Source organism: Lutjanus erythropterus, chromosome 15 (genome assembly GCF_056507025.1).
Source record: "Lutjanus erythropterus isolate fLutEry1 chromosome 15, fLutEry1.hap2, whole genome shotgun sequence".
NCBI classification, from domain to species: Eukaryota; Metazoa; Chordata; class Actinopteri; order Lutjaniformes; family Lutjanidae; genus Lutjanus; species Lutjanus erythropterus.
In genome coordinates this window covers 20,675,410-20,692,443 of record NC_139331.1, presented here as the reverse complement: position 1 = coordinate 20,692,443, position 17,034 = coordinate 20,675,410, and the positions used below count along the sequence as shown (strand labels likewise).

At 39.9% G+C, this 17,034-nt stretch overlaps 1 protein-coding gene across 7 annotated transcripts; it reads right to left on the bottom strand.

Annotated features, from left to right (window-relative positions):
- Window positions 1-1,244: 1,244 nt before the first annotated feature.
- On the bottom strand, window positions 1,245-16,572 carry max (myc associated factor X). Of its 7 annotated transcripts, none has more exons than XM_084736952.1 (5): window positions 16,380-16,569; window positions 16,057-16,083; window positions 6,009-6,164; window positions 3,842-3,980; window positions 1,245-2,859 (listed from the first exon to the last, which is right to left on the bottom strand). In XM_084736952.1, exons 1-5 carry the CDS (start codon window positions 16,413-16,415, stop codon window positions 2,672-2,674), a joined length of 546 nt encoding a protein of 181 aa, XP_084593078.1. In that variant the 5' UTR covers window positions 16,416-16,569; the 3' UTR covers window positions 1,245-2,671. The 7 variants fall into 7 exon arrangements, with proteins under 7 accessions (XP_084593078.1, XP_084593079.1, XP_084593082.1 ...); XM_084736953.1 differs by having other exon boundaries at window positions 3,842-3,965; XM_084736956.1 differs by having other exon boundaries at window positions 3,842-3,965; window positions 6,057-6,164; window positions 16,380-16,564.
- Between the last annotated feature and the right edge of the window lie 462 nt (window positions 16,573-17,034).

Sequence of the window (17,034 nt, the reverse complement as noted above, 5' to 3'; positions counted from 1 at the left end):
GCAGTTATTTACTGTATTGATTAATCAATTTGTACAGAAGAGTATTAAGGCCTGGCATGGGGCAAGAAAATAGGATTTTTTTTTTTTTAATTTGGCATTTTGAGAATAAAGTCAAACTTTGAGCAATAGTGCCAGGCATTTTGAGAAAAGTGTTTGAACACTTAACTTTATTCCTTTATACCTGGCCCTAATACTCATCTGTAAGCTTTGTCTATAAAACATTTTCCTAAAATCCATAACCCATCAAATCAACAAAAACATTTCAAAGAGTTTGAATTCTGACATTTTAAGAAGCTGGAACTTGGGAGTATTTGGCATTTTTTCTTAAAAAAAAACAAAAAAACAATTATAAAAATTATAAAAAATATAAATATAATAAAAAAGCTCTAGTGAAAAGCAACTGTTGTTTTCTAGGTTTCAACAAGTTAAACTTACGACTTAATATTATGAACACAATTTGACTTATCCATCCACCATTTAAAAATCATTTCATCCATCATTTAAAATTAATATTAATCTCTTAATGAAATCTGCCAATCAGAAGAACATCATGTGACTTCTTGTCCTTCCCACACTTGATAGTGGAGCATGAAGCTCAGCTGGGCTGCAGTTTGCATTGGTGGTTAACGGTTCCATGTGGTTTCATTTAGTAGTTGTTACAGCATGATCAGTAACATTATATATATTGACTTCAAGCTCCAGTCAATTTATCAGATCTATCACAATCATATGGTGAAGACATTTTAAGGCCTAAAGTTTTGATTATTGGATTTCGGACTGTTTAAGTAACTCTGTACAAATTTTGACTCATTACCTCAGTATTTTTAAATACCAGATCTAAATCTGTTCCTGCCTGAAAGAAAAAAATTAAAGTAAATAAAGCATCAATCTCTGAAATGAGACAGATTCAACATGTGCATACTGTAAGTAGGTTGGCTGTTGCTCACAGACGAAAACATCAGCTGGCCCAGCGCCCCCGCCACATAATTACAAACTACACCAGTGTAAGGGGAGAACTGTTGCATAATCAGACATAAAAGTACGTTCTGCCCTCGGTCTTTATTCCAGACACCTGCCTGCATCAGTGGAAACCAGAAAAACTGGAAGTTTTGTTTGCCTGCTGCACCACAGCACATCCAGTCCTGAAGGCTCCTCTACTTAAGGGACAGAAAAGTGACTGAAACACACTACAGGAGACATTTCTACTCTTTGGTCTGACAGCTAAATAAACCACAGGGAGCAGGTTAAAGGATAAAATAGTTTATTTTATAGTCTCATAGTAAAGGTAGGCCTCAACTTGCAAGACAATTGTTGGCAGTATGTACAACATACTTGTAATTTCCATGGAATGGAATCGGACAAACAAAGACCTATTACACTAATTATATCCTCCTAAATGGAAATAAAATGGAAACAATATACATACACACACGTTTCCTAGACACGCAAAATGCTTCCTTTTTTTCCTTGGGGGATTCAGCAACATTGATTTTTACTGTGTAAAGCACAACACATCGACAAGGACTTTATTTCGCCTCCTTGTACTGCAAAAGACGGGAGCTACCTTTGACATTCAATACCTATTTCAAACCCTTAAGGAAAACTACATGTGACAAATTGGCATTTTCCCATTAACTTGTGAGATTACTACAAAATGCATAACATACTTTTTGAACTTGAAAACATCCAATCAATCAATGCTTTTTATAATATATAAAACGAGATGCCTAACGTATTCAGCCACCTAAAGTCATTCACTACTTCAAGCTAAAGGACAAAATACGATAACAAGTTTAGGAATATTCTCCTTCAAAACATCAAATTTCAACAAAGGAGTCATGTTTTCTTCTTTTTTTTTTAAATCTTGTGTTAACAAACGTGTCGGGCAGAAAACATCTGCGATCCAGTGGGCCTGAGGTGGGTATCACTTTAACATTTGCTTCAAAGCGTCGTCACATTCTTTAGTGGAAAAAAGTAAGCTACAAATGTTTTGTTTTTTATTTTAAAAAGGTAAACTTTTCCAGGACGATTCATCTAGGTGTGTGTGTGTAAATTCTAAACAGGTTTTTATCAAGAATAACAAAATAAACAAAAAAGAACAAAAAATATATAATATAGCAGTGCTTGGAGGAGTACGCCTGGCACGCCCGCCCCCCCTCCCAAAAAAACAACCCGGGGAGGAGGAGGGGCTTTATTGAGGGTACAAAAAAAGCATCAAGTCCTTAAGTAGCCAAGCTGCCTCTTTTTGGGTTTTGGATTGTTGACGTTGCTAGGGGGGGAAATACCAATGACGGAGAACCAAAGAAAAGAGAGAAAGAGAGGTATGGGACGGGGGAAAAAACCTGAAGCTCTCTCGATGGATTGAAGCAGTCATCTTCCACCCTGCTGACTTCCTCCCTACTCTTCTTGAAGATCGGGTGAGAAGAGAGACGATTGTGGCGGCGGCGGCGTGTGGAGGTTTGAGGGGTCATGAGTCTCCAGTGCGAGCCCACCCCGAGATGGAGGAGAGCAAACGAGGAGGATGTTGAGGGAGGCTGGGGGGTGGTGGTTGTTGGCATGAAAGAGGGGGAGGGGTCGACGAGCCTTGAGAGCTTTAAAGGCCACGTTCCCTCTCGCCCTCCCTTGTGCCCCCGCCGCCTCGACCTTGGCCGGGTTTTAACCGCTCAGCTCTCTAGCTGGCCTCCACGCGCAGCTTCTTCCTGTTAGGTGGCTCCTCAGCCTCTGACTCGGAGCTCGAGTCTGAGCCTCCGTCGAACGCCGACACGGCGCTGCCTTTGGGATTGGTGTACAGGCTGCTGTCAGGCGACGAGTAGCTGGCCTGGAGCTGGGTGGAGCCCTTCACCTTCTCCAGAGCGCGGACTGCAGGAACACAGGGAGAAACATGAGCAGAGGAAGAGGGTGAAAAAAAATGACGCAGTCAGTACAGATAAATTCAGACTGGGGAGACATTACAGGACTGAACAGAATGAGATTATCTTTGAGGAAATGTAGATAACCAGAGGATCCAAAATGGAGGAAGCCACGATATTAGCTGTGCTGCATCATCCATTTTAATATAACCCTGCTCTGCTGAGTGGAAAGCAACCCAATTTAAGATTTCCTCTTCACATCCACTGTACTATAAACAAAAACTTGAACAGTATCTCCTAAAATGAGCAGTTTAACTTTGCTCTGACTCCTCCTGGTGTAACTGAAAAGACACAAACAGTAGAGATCCACTGATCGCAATTTTCTTGAGGAAAATTAACATGAATCTTAAAGCCTTTATGTTCTTGAACATGTAAGAATTATGAAAAAAAGAAAAAAAAAACAACACTGTTAAATTTTTACTGTCCATATAAATAGCATTTTGGTTTAGGAACATATTTCATATAATCAGCAAGCCCCATGAGAGAAAACACTTAAGAGAATCTGCATTACAGAAGCTGATTTAAGCTCTAAGAGGGGCTAAACTTTGGCTTTCCAACTGTCCACTGTTGTAGTGGCACAAACAGTTTGATTTTGAGATTAGAACAACATGTTCTCAGACCATTCATCCACGGGGTCTTTTATCTCACTACAACATCCAACAAAAACAAACATGGTGGCAAAGCATTTGTGTTTCCTCACCCTCCCCTCCTGCACTCCACTCTCAGTGGCTGCAACAGGTCAAATCTGATTGAACTCAAAACCTTTCTGAGGTCATACAAGTCCCAGCTACTATCAGCAGATAAATATTACAGATGTCCTCAATTCTCATTATACCACAACATATTACTTTCTTGTGGTATAATGAGTCTAAATCTCATGTAAAGTACCCCCAGCCTGCAGAATAACATGGTAGTGAGACAGTGAGAGATACCTTGTTGCTCCAGCAGTGCGTTCTGCCTCTTCAGGTCGTCGATGTCCTGCTGGTGTGTGTGGTTTTTTCGCCTCATGTACTGGATGTACTCTGTGGCTTTGTCTAGGATTTGAGCTCGAGACGCCTGTTTGGTAGACTGCTGTTAGTGACACATGCAGAAATTGAAGCAATGACGCAAGTATACAGAGTTTTTTTCATTCACATTTCTTACAACACAAAAAATTTCTGCCCCTGTCATGATGCTAGAGAGACGGGCCCAGAGGCCGACACGCTGCACACAACTGCAGGGAAATCTAGGACAGCGCTGTGTGGTTCTGCACAGCTTGCCTCCTCTTAACCTCTCAAAATCCTCTCACACTTCAGTCTGACATCCACTGACCAGGTCACAACCCTGACACGTTACTGTCAGAGCGTTCGCCTCAGTTACAGCAAACAAAAGCACTGCTGCAGCCCGTTAACTGACTGGATGCTCCAAAATGTGCAAGGACTACAGATATTTACTTGACACTACATCTCTAATTAGCAAAGTCAGCAGCAGCATCAGTGAGATCTGTACTCATTAGGGCTGGGTATCACATGAAAGTATTTCATATTAGTGAAGATACGTTTCTATATCAATACCAAAACCAGGTTTTCCACCTCCAGTTTCTGTCAGTGAATTTGTAACGGACACTGCTGCTCTGCCATGTGGCGTCCCCCAAGGACACATTTTGGGGCCCATTTTGTTTTCCAATTACATGCTGCCATTATAAATCTTGATTACACAGTCCTAAAACCATCCAAAATGCAGCTGCTAGGCTCTTAATTCAGTCCAATCATTGGTCAAATATTTAAATCTTGGTGTTCACTTATAGAGCTCTATAGTTATTTTTTGTTTTCATTTTATTTGCTTGTTTGCTCTGTTTCGAGAGGTTCAAAGTACACCGTAATCTCCATCCTCCACTAGAGTCACTGGGCCACATGACATTGAAGCTCATGAAAAAACTTCAAACCAGTCACACATTAGCCATCAAAATAAGTGTGCTACATGACTTGGCGAACATTTTGTTTTGTTTTGCATTCCAACAGTAATTTATTGATGCTCCCTAAGTGAAGTGACAGAACTTTATGCAGCAGGACGAACAGCAGGTGTCTTGTACAGTAATGTTTCGGGCTTATCACTCTGGGATCACTGTCACACACTTTTTAATAGATTCAATAAATGGTACACAAACAGCAGTTTGAACAACTTTTGAGAATGTGTCCATGCTTCTAAATGATCTGTCAACTATCGCCATTCAAAAAGTGGCTACTGCAGTTTGTCATCCTGTCCTATTTACTTATATAACTTACGCCAACTTAGCTTTCATAACAAACACAACTTTGTTTGCCTCACAACTTCCTTGATCTTGTAGAAATTCCCCTGTTGCCACCAAAGTCGAGTGCTTCCCAAATGTGCATAGGCTCGGAGCAGTTGCTGATAACAAGCACAATACGTTTTTGTCAGAATTTGAAACAAAGGTGGCAGCCAAAAACACGAGGGCAGCCTGCCTTTGGGTAAGTTAGGCAGGGAAAACCCTGTGTTAAAAGGATTGATTTGGTACCCAGCCCTAATATTCTCTTTGCTCTGCTTCCTCTCGCTGCATGCTGGCCTTAAAACAGAGCTCTAATAGCAGTCTGGTCCTGGGAGAGAGGTGGGGGTCGAGTACTGAGGCGGCTGTAACCCAACACGTCTTGCAAATGATCACCAAACATCCCTCTCACACATCATCTCATAAACCCCCGCCCTTCGCGCTGCATCAACAGTCCTGTTGAACTGGACTTTTAGGGGAAAATCAAACAGTGTGCCCAGTTACTGAGGCAGCTCCAATTGCTTTCAATGTCATGGATGTCAAAACAGGAAGAGAGCAACAAAAATTTCCTCATAATAACTTCCTGACGCTGGTCCAAGTATTTAGACTGCATCACTGTCTTGCTGCTGCCAATCTGCACTCTTCCACCATCTGCCCTCCTCCTAGAGCCTTCAACTGTTTCACTGACACACACATTAAGCTAGAAAAGACATCTGCAGCTCACTAGAAATCATTTAAATTGCATCATGCTAGAAATTCCCTCATCCCTTTAAAACTCAAATAGAACATATACTTAACCTTGTAGCAAACACATGGCAAAATACAAAATTTCTTACATGAGCCTTTTGTGTGCCTGGTGGACCTGCAGGCTGAGCTTTACCAACCTTTTCTCCCTGCAGGGCGGGTACGGAATCCCGGAGGCTGTGAAAGCTGTCTTTGATGTGGTCCCTACGCTTGCGCTCCAGCGCATTGTGGTGTGCCCGTTTGTCTGCCTGCAATGAGAAGAGTCACAAGGCCTTCAGCCTGGCAGCAGAGCAGCGTGGGTAGAGGACAGCGGGTGTCCAACCGTCCCCGGTCAACCTACACAAACCGCTCTGCTGCCAAGTCGCACTCTGCCTTTACAACAAGAACAGCAGTCATTCTGTGTGCAGGCTTTGTGCAGCTTTTTAAGAGTAAAATTCAAGCACTTTCGAGGTACCTAAAAAACAAAATTTCCAGTCATTGAAACCATTATCATCACATCTAAATTATTACTATAAATGCAATCACAAATTCCTAACTGTGAATGTATGTTTTGATTATTGAATACTTGCTAATTTTCAGGTTAAGGCATCAACAGAGGACTTATCTGGCTGGGAATAAAAAAAATATGACAACGGGATCGTTTCTTTTCAAATATTAAAATATGTTAAGTTTACACGGAGTGATTTTGTGGATCAAACACCAGATTATGTATGAAAATATAATATCAAACATTTTTAATATTCAACTATGTTCTAGTATATTCAAAATTCAAGCACATTCCTAACCTTGAAAACACGACCGATAATGAAGCATCCAAACTTTGTACAGACCCTGAATGTAAATATTATTTAAACCAAAAATATATAAAACACTGGGTCCCAAACTAATGGTTATTTTCATTAGGATCTGCTTAATCTAGAATAAAACACTATAAAATGGCCATCACAAATTTCTCAAGCCCAAAGCCACATTTCCAACCTTCTGTCTGACCAACATCGAGTGACACTTATGATCAGGTACCTGACAAAGTTCGAGTTTTCACTGCATACTGTGGCGTTTGAGGGAAGCACAGACAAACCCATAACACTCCGATAGCCCTCCTTATCAGGGTATTAATGACCAATTTCTAAGTTACAGAAGAATTGCTGAATTTGCGTCCAGTGCACAGTTAATTAATGTATATAAAGATGCATAGAAACTGCTGGTTGCATGTAAGTATAGTAGTAGTCGGTATATAGTGATATGTTCAAGACGGAAACCTTTAGAAATATTCCTCTTCCTTGCAGTACCATCAGTCGTCCCAAGCCAATTTGAGTTTGAAGTCAAAAAGTAGTATTCCCTCAACAGTGAGAAGAACAGGCAACAAGAAATTAAATCAAATAATCTGTAATTTTACTTAAACCAGAAAGCTACTGGAGTGTGGATAACCAACAAAACTCTGCAATCTAACACGACTGAAATAAGAAAAATTCGACAATTTTGCATCCCCAACTGATTCAACATATATGTAATGATTGTAAGCAGTGGAATAAATGTGCCACCTTTTTCTCATTCTTGTTAAATGCAACAGTTCATGAGAAAAAAATGTCCTAGGATGCTTTATATTGCAGTGTCAAGAAATTCAAAGATAACAACCCTAAATCAGAATCGTACCAAATATAATCAATAATACTCAGTAGTCCAGAATGTCTTAGATTAGATATGTCTTAGATTTTCTGTTGACTAATCGTCTGTCAGCACTACAGCCACCTGATAACCACCTGTAGCCTAATGATTACAAAATCCAAACAGTGTCAAAATGCTTATTTTTCATGACTAGAAGTCGCAGCATTCTTTGGCCTTTCGGCCCTCCTGAGCCTCCATCCCCCTCCTCCAGTGTGACCTATGCTGACCCCCTCCACTGCATTTCTGTCCCTCCTTCTCAGCAGGAGCACACAGGAGTGGCCTTCAAATTCATGACCTGGTCAAAGTCAAGAAACTCAAGTCATTCAGACGGGGTGAGAGGTGGGCGGATGAGGACAGAAGGTCCTGGATGAGGATTACACCGACTGAATGAGACAAAAGACACAAGAAGTGCAGATTTATGGAGGTCCTAACTTAAGATTCAGGGGTTATAAGCAGGATTTAATTTGATCGTGTGCAGGAGTGTTTGGAAACACGAGCTTTCTCAAGGATGCCCTGTTCTTTCTACATTACACAGCTTTAATCATATTACCTCACTGGATTCAGCCAAATTCATGGTGAATTTCAGGCTGTTGTACCACATTAAAACACATTCATCGCATTTTTCATCAAGTTAAATAACTGACCCAACCCTCATTTTATACATCCCAAATTAACACACTTAAAGGCTCCACATTTCAACCACACATTAGTATTCAGATTAGACTCTAAAGGCATAAGATGGCTGCTGTGATCACATGACCAGATCCAGGCAGCAGATCAGTTTGCTGCCTGTAGTTCAATCTGTTTTTAGGCCAAACCCGCATCACAGCCTCCAATCACATCTGATTCTGACTTAATCCACACTGTCACCAGGCTGAGACATTGAGTGCAACACCCAATCAAAGCCCGCACAGCTCGACTGATCATCTCGCTTCATATGCCTCCAACAAAGCGAGGACTGATTTAAATATTAGCAATGAAACCGCACGGTGATGATGTGGTTAGGACACGGCCTCAGGCAGATGGGAAGACAAGGTAGAGCTATGTCACGTGACCTGGTGTCATCTGACTCATGCTGTCCACGGATCACAACAAAAACCAAAGTAGCCACCAGTGAGACAACACGCAGGTTAAGACAAGCCTTCAGAGCGTCATGTGTTTGGTGGGAAGGAACAAAATGTAAAGTGTGACTCAGTTACCAACATCTGTAACAAGTACAAGCTAATAGTTATGAGCAATTTAATGCTACAAAACAAGTCCAACAAGGTGAACCATCAGCCTAACATGACACTAAGCCCCTAACAATAAACACTATCAAAATTCACTGCATATTAATCACAATAACCTGCCTTGTGATTAGTCTGGCTGGCATGGTAACGGCTGCTACTGTGGCCTGTTGCACAAGAGCCACAAACCATGCAAGAGAGGCAAATCCACCAGGAGCATGTGCCTCCTTGTATCACGCATACAGCCACCAAGAGGTGAGACTCCACTCCCTTCATTAACCCTGGCATAAACAAACGTGACTGGTATGGATGGCATGTGCAATTACAAGTCCGGCAGCGGTTTTCAGTGAATAGAAGGGAGGTACACGTGGCCGACTTCCTGTGTCAAACTAGGACTGTAGACAGTAAATTATCTTTCAGAAAACATCTCAGACTTTGATCCTATTGTTTAGATTTATACATATGATGAGTGTCCCATATCTCTTTTTTTTTTATTTAAGCTTTTTTTGAGGTTTTTGAATAAAGCTTTGAAACTATGTTGTCATATTCTATGACATTAGACCCTAACAAAACTAAAAATCCCTACATTTAAATAAAAAATTATTTAGTCCAATTAATCTCAAGTCTTTATTAAACCAACTTTCTTTGAAAATTCAGCAGGTTCAAACCAGCCTTGTTTAGTCCTGCTGAACAAAACCCTTGAGAGTTTACGTCCTTGTTGCGATTCAGTTGGTGAGAATCTTGGATTCAAACTCTGGTGTGGACCAATCACACTCTGATCTGTTTTAATAGACCATTTCAGACGGCTATCAAATGAACTACGGAGCGGTTAATTTCTGATGTGAACATATTGTGAACCAACTGGAAGAAGCGCACTACTGTTTCACTTTTTATGGGTTTAAAAAAATCTTCTGTTTTGGTGACTGGTGAAGTAGCAGCGTGTTTGCCAAAAAAAAAAAGTCGCACGACAGGGAACAACGAGACCTTCAGTGTTTCCACGCTCTCAGCTCCTCCCTTGAAAACAACAAAATATTTGACCATTTACCACATTTGTGTGCAGCTGTTTCACTTCAGCTCAGTGTGAGAGGAGTCAGGTCGCATTTATCTCCTCCTGTGCATGCGGAGTGGAGCGACTACAACTCGATTTTACAAGTGTCTGTGTGTTCAGTTCTTTGTCTTTCATAGCTTTTAACTGAATCTCTGTGGTCTGAAGTTTAGTTTCTCTTCTGTGTCACCATTTGTATCTGCAACCAACGGTTTCATTTTACTGTTTCATGTTCACTGTGACAGGAGTTAAGTTACCCGCCATAATAGAACTCATCAGGTTTGTCAAATAAATGTAATTTATGCTGCTGCTAGATTGCCCCGTTAATATATGTGCATACCTCGCTTTGTGTGTGCTTGGCAGGAAAGCAAACAATTTTTTTTAACTGTGGTGCAAAGCTAAATAAAAATGAACCAGTGGAGAATATTTCATTGGATAAAAACATGCTTAAATCAATCCATTTTCAATTATTTTGATTTTTGGAGTTATAGGAAATATTTGGGTCATACTACTGATCCTCTTCAGCCACCACTAGAATATAATTATACAGAAAAATATCAAAAACATCTATTTTCAGCTTCTACCGTGCCTTAATTTTAAACAAACACCTTATTTGAGCTAGATGAGCATTTATATTCTACATATCCAGTATCAGCTCAAAACTGAGACCTGTTTTGACTCTTAAAAAATCCCTTCTTTTACCAGGCAGGGTACTTAACATCATTAATCTTTGAGAGTTAATTAAGATACAAAACTGTATTCAAGCAGCACTCTCTGGAGCTGCTCCATATACAATCACCTGACAATTATGGACATAAAGTGCCCTGGGTGATTCAAATTAACACTTAACTGGCTATTTCTAAATATCACTCCTAAATCAAAGGAATATTTCACATTTTTTTCAAGCGGGTCTGTATGAGGTACTTAACGATAATCAGTGTATTAACCACAGCAGATGGTTGTCGGCACACCCTCAGAAGGAAGCCAAGAAATGTACTGCTGTGGACAGGGTCAGCAACAAAAAACACATTTTAGCCACCTAAAAAATAGTTAATTATTAGTTCAAGTCTACTACTACAACGACTTATGTTTTCACCACATTACATTGTCTCCAGGCAGCCCTGTCCAACAGGAAATCGTCGTTATACAAGCTAAATATCACTCTCTCTAAAGTCACCAGACTCCATTTGCAAAAACAGTATTTTACCTGTGTTATTGTGTCACTTCACTGAACCAAAGCTAACCATTTAAAAACATAAAAGTCACACAATAACACATAAAAAACTAACTGCTCAAGGCAGCAGCAGACCAACAACACCTATGTTGTGAGGTAAATTGTTTTTGCCAAAGGAGTCTGGTTGGTAAGAATATCTCATACAACCCCATCATAACAAGGATAAAGCTACATGACATTTGTAGTATTTCTTTTTATTCAGTGAAATACTGCAATGCCTCTTTATGCTTTTATGAAATAAAACATTAATTTTCATTAAGGGGGCAGATATTCTCTTTCACACACCAAATGCCACATACAGTACATAATAGCCGTGGCTGTTGTTGAGTCTGTCATCCGTGACGACCAAAGCCATCAGGCTCTGGATTGCTAAAATAAATTGGGTTATATGGGAAAAAAAAAACCTCTCATTCACCAGTTATGTAATATTATACAACAATTTAAATACATGCTGTGATTAATTTAATTTTGTGGAAAAATCTATTTAAAAATGAGTGGGCAGTTAAAACACCCAGACAGGAATATCTGTTTTTGGTTTCTCCAGCAGTTAAATGCCTTAAAGAAATCATTCTCATTGATGTATCACACCGTGTGCAATGGTGTAAAACACCCTGAGAAATTTAAGTGATAGATTCAGCGGCATTAACAGTACAGCAGAATCACTGATGGGTTTCCCAGAATATACTGTATTGGCCAACCTTACTCTTTAAAGCTGTCAGGGGATTACTTTAACATGGGACTTGTGATTTTACAGCGTTACTGTGTGTTTAAATAAATTATTAAAATGTTCAGTCTCCTTGCTGGTTGTTTCAACACATTCAGAATCATTACTGTTTTTACAGTTAGCATTTGACAAATGGATCGCTTTGTGGCCCTCGTGAAATTTATATTTTAAAGGCTAACTAATGACTTGAACTAGTCAATAGGGGTGGGAGAAGAACCTATTTATTTAAGTACTGGGATTTTTTTTATTGCAATTCCTGAAAAGATTTTTTATAATATAATTAACTAGCACTTAGCCTGTTAGCTCAGTGCTAATACAAAGTGGGAATTTTGTGGGAGACTGACATGTGACCCATGTTATACAGTGTAAAGTGGGTGATTCAACTTAATCCCATGCTCTACGGTTTAAAAAAACAAACATAATTGCAATAAACTTAAATATCACATTGCAACACGTGTCAAATCAGCATCTATTGGGAGATAAGTATTGTCCCAGCCCTACTAGCTGACTAGGGAAAATCTTTAATCAGGGCAGCCCTGCCAGAAATGAATAATTTTACATACATTCCTGACTGCTGTAGCGAATTTTTTATTGCACAATAACTTTATTAGTATTTCATTTGGGGGTGAAGTACAAACTGAGCTAGATGCCATATACATTGCTATGGCCTATAGTATCCTATCAAGGTTCACCAATATCAAACAACCTTTTTATGTCCAGCCAGCTGTACTCACAGACATGTACTGGTGCCTTATTAGCGTCATGGTATATGCTATCTGAGTTGTTAAGCACATCAGGCACCATGAAAAACAGGTGTTCAATTACCTACGTGCAACCATTATCAGTTCATCATAAAACCGATACCTTTTGCTGGCTGCCAGCTGAGCTGCTCCCTCCATTCTATTCATACCTGACCATGACACGTTACATAACTGCTCCAGGTGCCGAGTGGAAGAGCTGGTAACTGCCGCACACCGGCTACTGATGGCCGTCTCACGTTCTCTGCATGAAAGACTACACTTCTGTCAGGCTGGTGGAGTACGTGGAAAACCTTCTTGTACTAATAACAGTGGAAACACTAATAAACCAGAGGCTCCAGAAAAACGTCTATAAAACGTCAGCAAAAATGTCCCTCACAAGTTCTTGTTTTGTTCAAGCAACAGTCCAAAACCCAAAAATATTTAATTTAGAACGACGACAAACAAAGAACAGCAGCCAAACCTGACATTTGAGAATCTTAACCTGCGAATTTTTCCACTTTAGTTTAAAAATGACATAATCCCTTATCTAAATTGTTGCAGATAAATTTTCTGTCCATCACCTATTTCTCTTTGCTCTACATTCAAGTCTAACATATAATATAATGCAAACTTCACACAAGTCTCTGGTGCTCACGTTGGGACCAGACAGTCAATCCCTTATCTCACCAGCTGAGACGTTTCTGCTGACAACAGTCCCACTATCTCAGTTTTGAAACCTATTTGAAACCTTCCACGCTGGTCTAGGGCTGCAACTAACCAGAGCTCAACAATGAGGACAGCATGCTTGCCCAGGGCAAGTGAAACGCCCTAAAGAGCTAGTAGATCTAACAACTCACTTGCCCAACTGGGCAAGTAGTAAAAGAGAATTTAACTACTAAACTATTTTGATAATGATCAAATATTTAGGTAATTTTTAATGCAAAAACGGCAGAAATGCCATTTTCATCCACTCAACAATGAGGAGTCCTGCTTTTCTCTATTTATTATCATATTATAATGAATATCTCTGGGTTTTGGGCTGACAACATAAGACATTTAAAGATGTTACCCAGGACTTTAAGAAACTGGGATGTCTTTTTTCATTATTTTGTCATTTTATAAAAATTGTAGCTCTAGATTAAACATAAAAATTAACTAAAATGTTTGCTGTTATTTGATAACTGCTAATAAATTAAACAATTTGTACAGGATGAAGTAAAAAATGACTTTGTGCAAGCAGTTTTCTGACCCACTTGCCTGGCTAGACAAGTGAAAAAACACTGATGTTGAACCATGTTAACAGTTATTTTCATTATTGATGAATGTGTCAATCATTTTCTTGATTTGTGTGTTAATTTAGTGCATAAAATATCAGAAAATTATTCAAAACACTGATCAGTGTTTCCCAAAGCCCAAGATGACGTCCTCAAATGTCTTGTTTTCTCCACAACCCAAAGATATTCAGTTTACTGTTAGAGAAGATGAAAGGAACCAGAAAATTTTAGAAGCTGAAATCAGAGAATTATAAAGTTTATTTTTTCTTCTAAATTCTGACTGTGTGCTATCATGTTGCCAAATAAATTGTCAGAAGTCTGTAGCTAGTGACTGTAGCTCATCCAAAACAATTAAAACCAAACCAGTCTGTGTCAGTGGATACCCGACTGCTTTACCCACTATTACTTAAAGAGCTATCAATATCGCAATGTGAAGAGTGCATTTTTGAAATTGCAAGAGCCAAAATTTCACTTAAAAGTTGCAAAATACAGTGCTTTAACAACATGTAGCAAGTGAAATTTTAAGCTGATGCAATTAGATATTTCCTCACATCTTCCCTATTTGTATATAAGCAGATTTTAAAGGCACAAAATGCAACAATAAAAAAAAAAGTCTAACACACTCAGAAACATTCCAGTCACTTGGGACCCACTAGAAGTGTGTGGTGGTGGCTGTATCTGCAGAGACCCTGTCCTCTACCTATATTACCTTATTTTCTCATTATTTTGCTGTGTTTGGTATGTTTTATTAACACAAAACTTTGGTATGTGATAACCTGGGAACAGAAACACAAGAATCAATTATCTTCCTGGTGCATTTTCAATAAGCTCAGACAGATTCTACTGATCATACCTCTAAAGATTTATCCAAATTGTAATTTGGAAAAAGTGCATTTTTGAAATCGCAGGTGCTGCAATTTCAGTAACAAGTTACATAACTGCTAGTGTCTTAAGAAGAGAAGCAAGTGAAAGTTTAAGCTGATGTCATTAGACATTTCCTCATGTCTTCCCTATCTGTATACATGCAGATTTTAAGACCTAATTCACATTCATTCTGGATAAGATATGCAGAGATATTAGCAACTGACTGACTCTGAGGGACACAAACAGCTAACAGGACATACATATTTATGTTCATAGCTTCTCTAACCAAATTAGGTAACACTAAGTGAACTGAAATCAGGTTTGAGTTTCTCATGTGGCTCTGCAATCGAGCTCACGACTGCATTAAAGAGAGAAATACCTGAGGTCTGTTGGAGGGCAGCAGCTTATTAACACTAATGCATATTCTAAAATTTAACACTAATGTTTCCTTAATGCCTTCATGCATTTTAAATTCTGGTTTTCTGACAGGAGCTGAGGCGTCGTGTTGTGCAGCAGCCTGTGCATCAACCAAGTCGTGCAGGGTGTTTTTCTCGCCGGTATGCGATGCAGCTATACGTCATTCATTTAGGCTGCCAGCCCTTTAGTGGCCTGTAGAGAGAAGATGGCTCTAATCACTGGCTGCAACACAGGAAAACATCCCGCAGCACCCCTTCCTGACACGAAGGCTTGTCCGAGACGCAGCAGGCGCGGCTACCGCTCCTTTCACACATGCAACAGCCTCTATATACCTTCGCCTGTGCACCATCGCCGTAAATGCGGTGCAAATGTAAACCGTCTCTCTATACTGGGATGACCTAGATGTGTAATTTGCAAACCCCGATCACGAGCGGAATCCCCGCGGTGTGAAGTGAACCGCCGGGGAAAATGACTCGGAGCGACTGACTGGCTGCCACCGAGCACAGAAAGCTTTGTATAAACCGGAAAAAATAATAAACATGCAACAAAAAAAAGCCATTGTAGCGGGATAAAGCTTTGGTCTAAATATAGATGTCGTGTCACCGTCTCCCTATGGCCGCGTACACAGGATGGGGGATACCCTGCAGTGCACTACTAAACGTTGATGCCGAGGAACAATCGCTGCACTAGTAGAAATGCAATATAATTCAGATACTACAGAAAATAACTGAAAATTACCGTGCACAAATATTATTTTATAATAATGCAGTTGTTCCCCAAGACAGGAATGTGTACTTCCACATAGTATTTGAAGTAATATCAACCTCCAGAGTATAACCTTACCAATCGATTAAATAGTTGTAAAATAAAAAGGATGTGATGAATATATAAACTTTGCAACAACAGTGAAACATATTTCGACATTGGACAAATCCCCCCAGCATTACGCACCACAGAGTGATATCTCGGTGAGTCTTCCTGCAAAGAAACAGAACAAAAAGTACAATTGTAGCCATAATTGTTCAGCAAATCTTACTGTTTCGCTGAGGTCACTAGAAAGTGAGATAATTTAGCAGATTAACAAAGGTCTGAAACAAGAAAGACTATGGTTGCTTATTAATTAACAAGAAGAATCCCGAACAAGAAATACTTATCAGACAGAAAGGCAAAACTAGCCAGCTTATTGGTAGCTAACGCTAGCCGAGCCGCTAGTTCAGCTAAATCACCAGCTAGCAAAATAACATCGTTAAAAAGCTAAAAGTGGTTATACTCACGTCACTGTCGACTTCGATATCATCGTTATCGCTCATTCTTCGATAAAATAGTCTAGTTTAAAGGGACGGGTGGCTAAAAAAACAACATGAATCAGTTTAGCACCAAGCGGCGCTCCGACAGACCGACTGCTAAACGTTCACGTTCTGTTTGGACAGAACCGAGGTGGACTCCACCGTCTCCACGTGACTACACTACACACACACAACTACCGCTCCACACTACGCATGCGCACTATTCCGAGCGCTGGTGGGAATTGTAGTTACTGGGCAGATTTTTCGTTTATCGTTAAAAAAATATCTGAGAATATTGAACGATTTGGATGTAGACATATTTTAAGATGCATATTTTCAAGGCGATGAGCTGCTGAGACAGTAATAAGTTTATTGAATGTTATTAATATAGCGAGCGATGTTTATTAGTAAAACTACAATGTCCAGGAGGCATTTATCGTGCTCGCGACGTCACAGCGTCTTTTCGCTTCCGAAGCACGATGGGAGTGGTAGTTGGAGTCGTATTTGTATGTCACAGGGGCTAAACAGGGCCATGGCTGAGACACGTGGATTTTGAGAACACACTCAAAGACACACAAACTCACAAACACGCGCAGGTTCTGTCATAACAGCCTACAAATGTGCGTAAATCAGGTGGTTAATT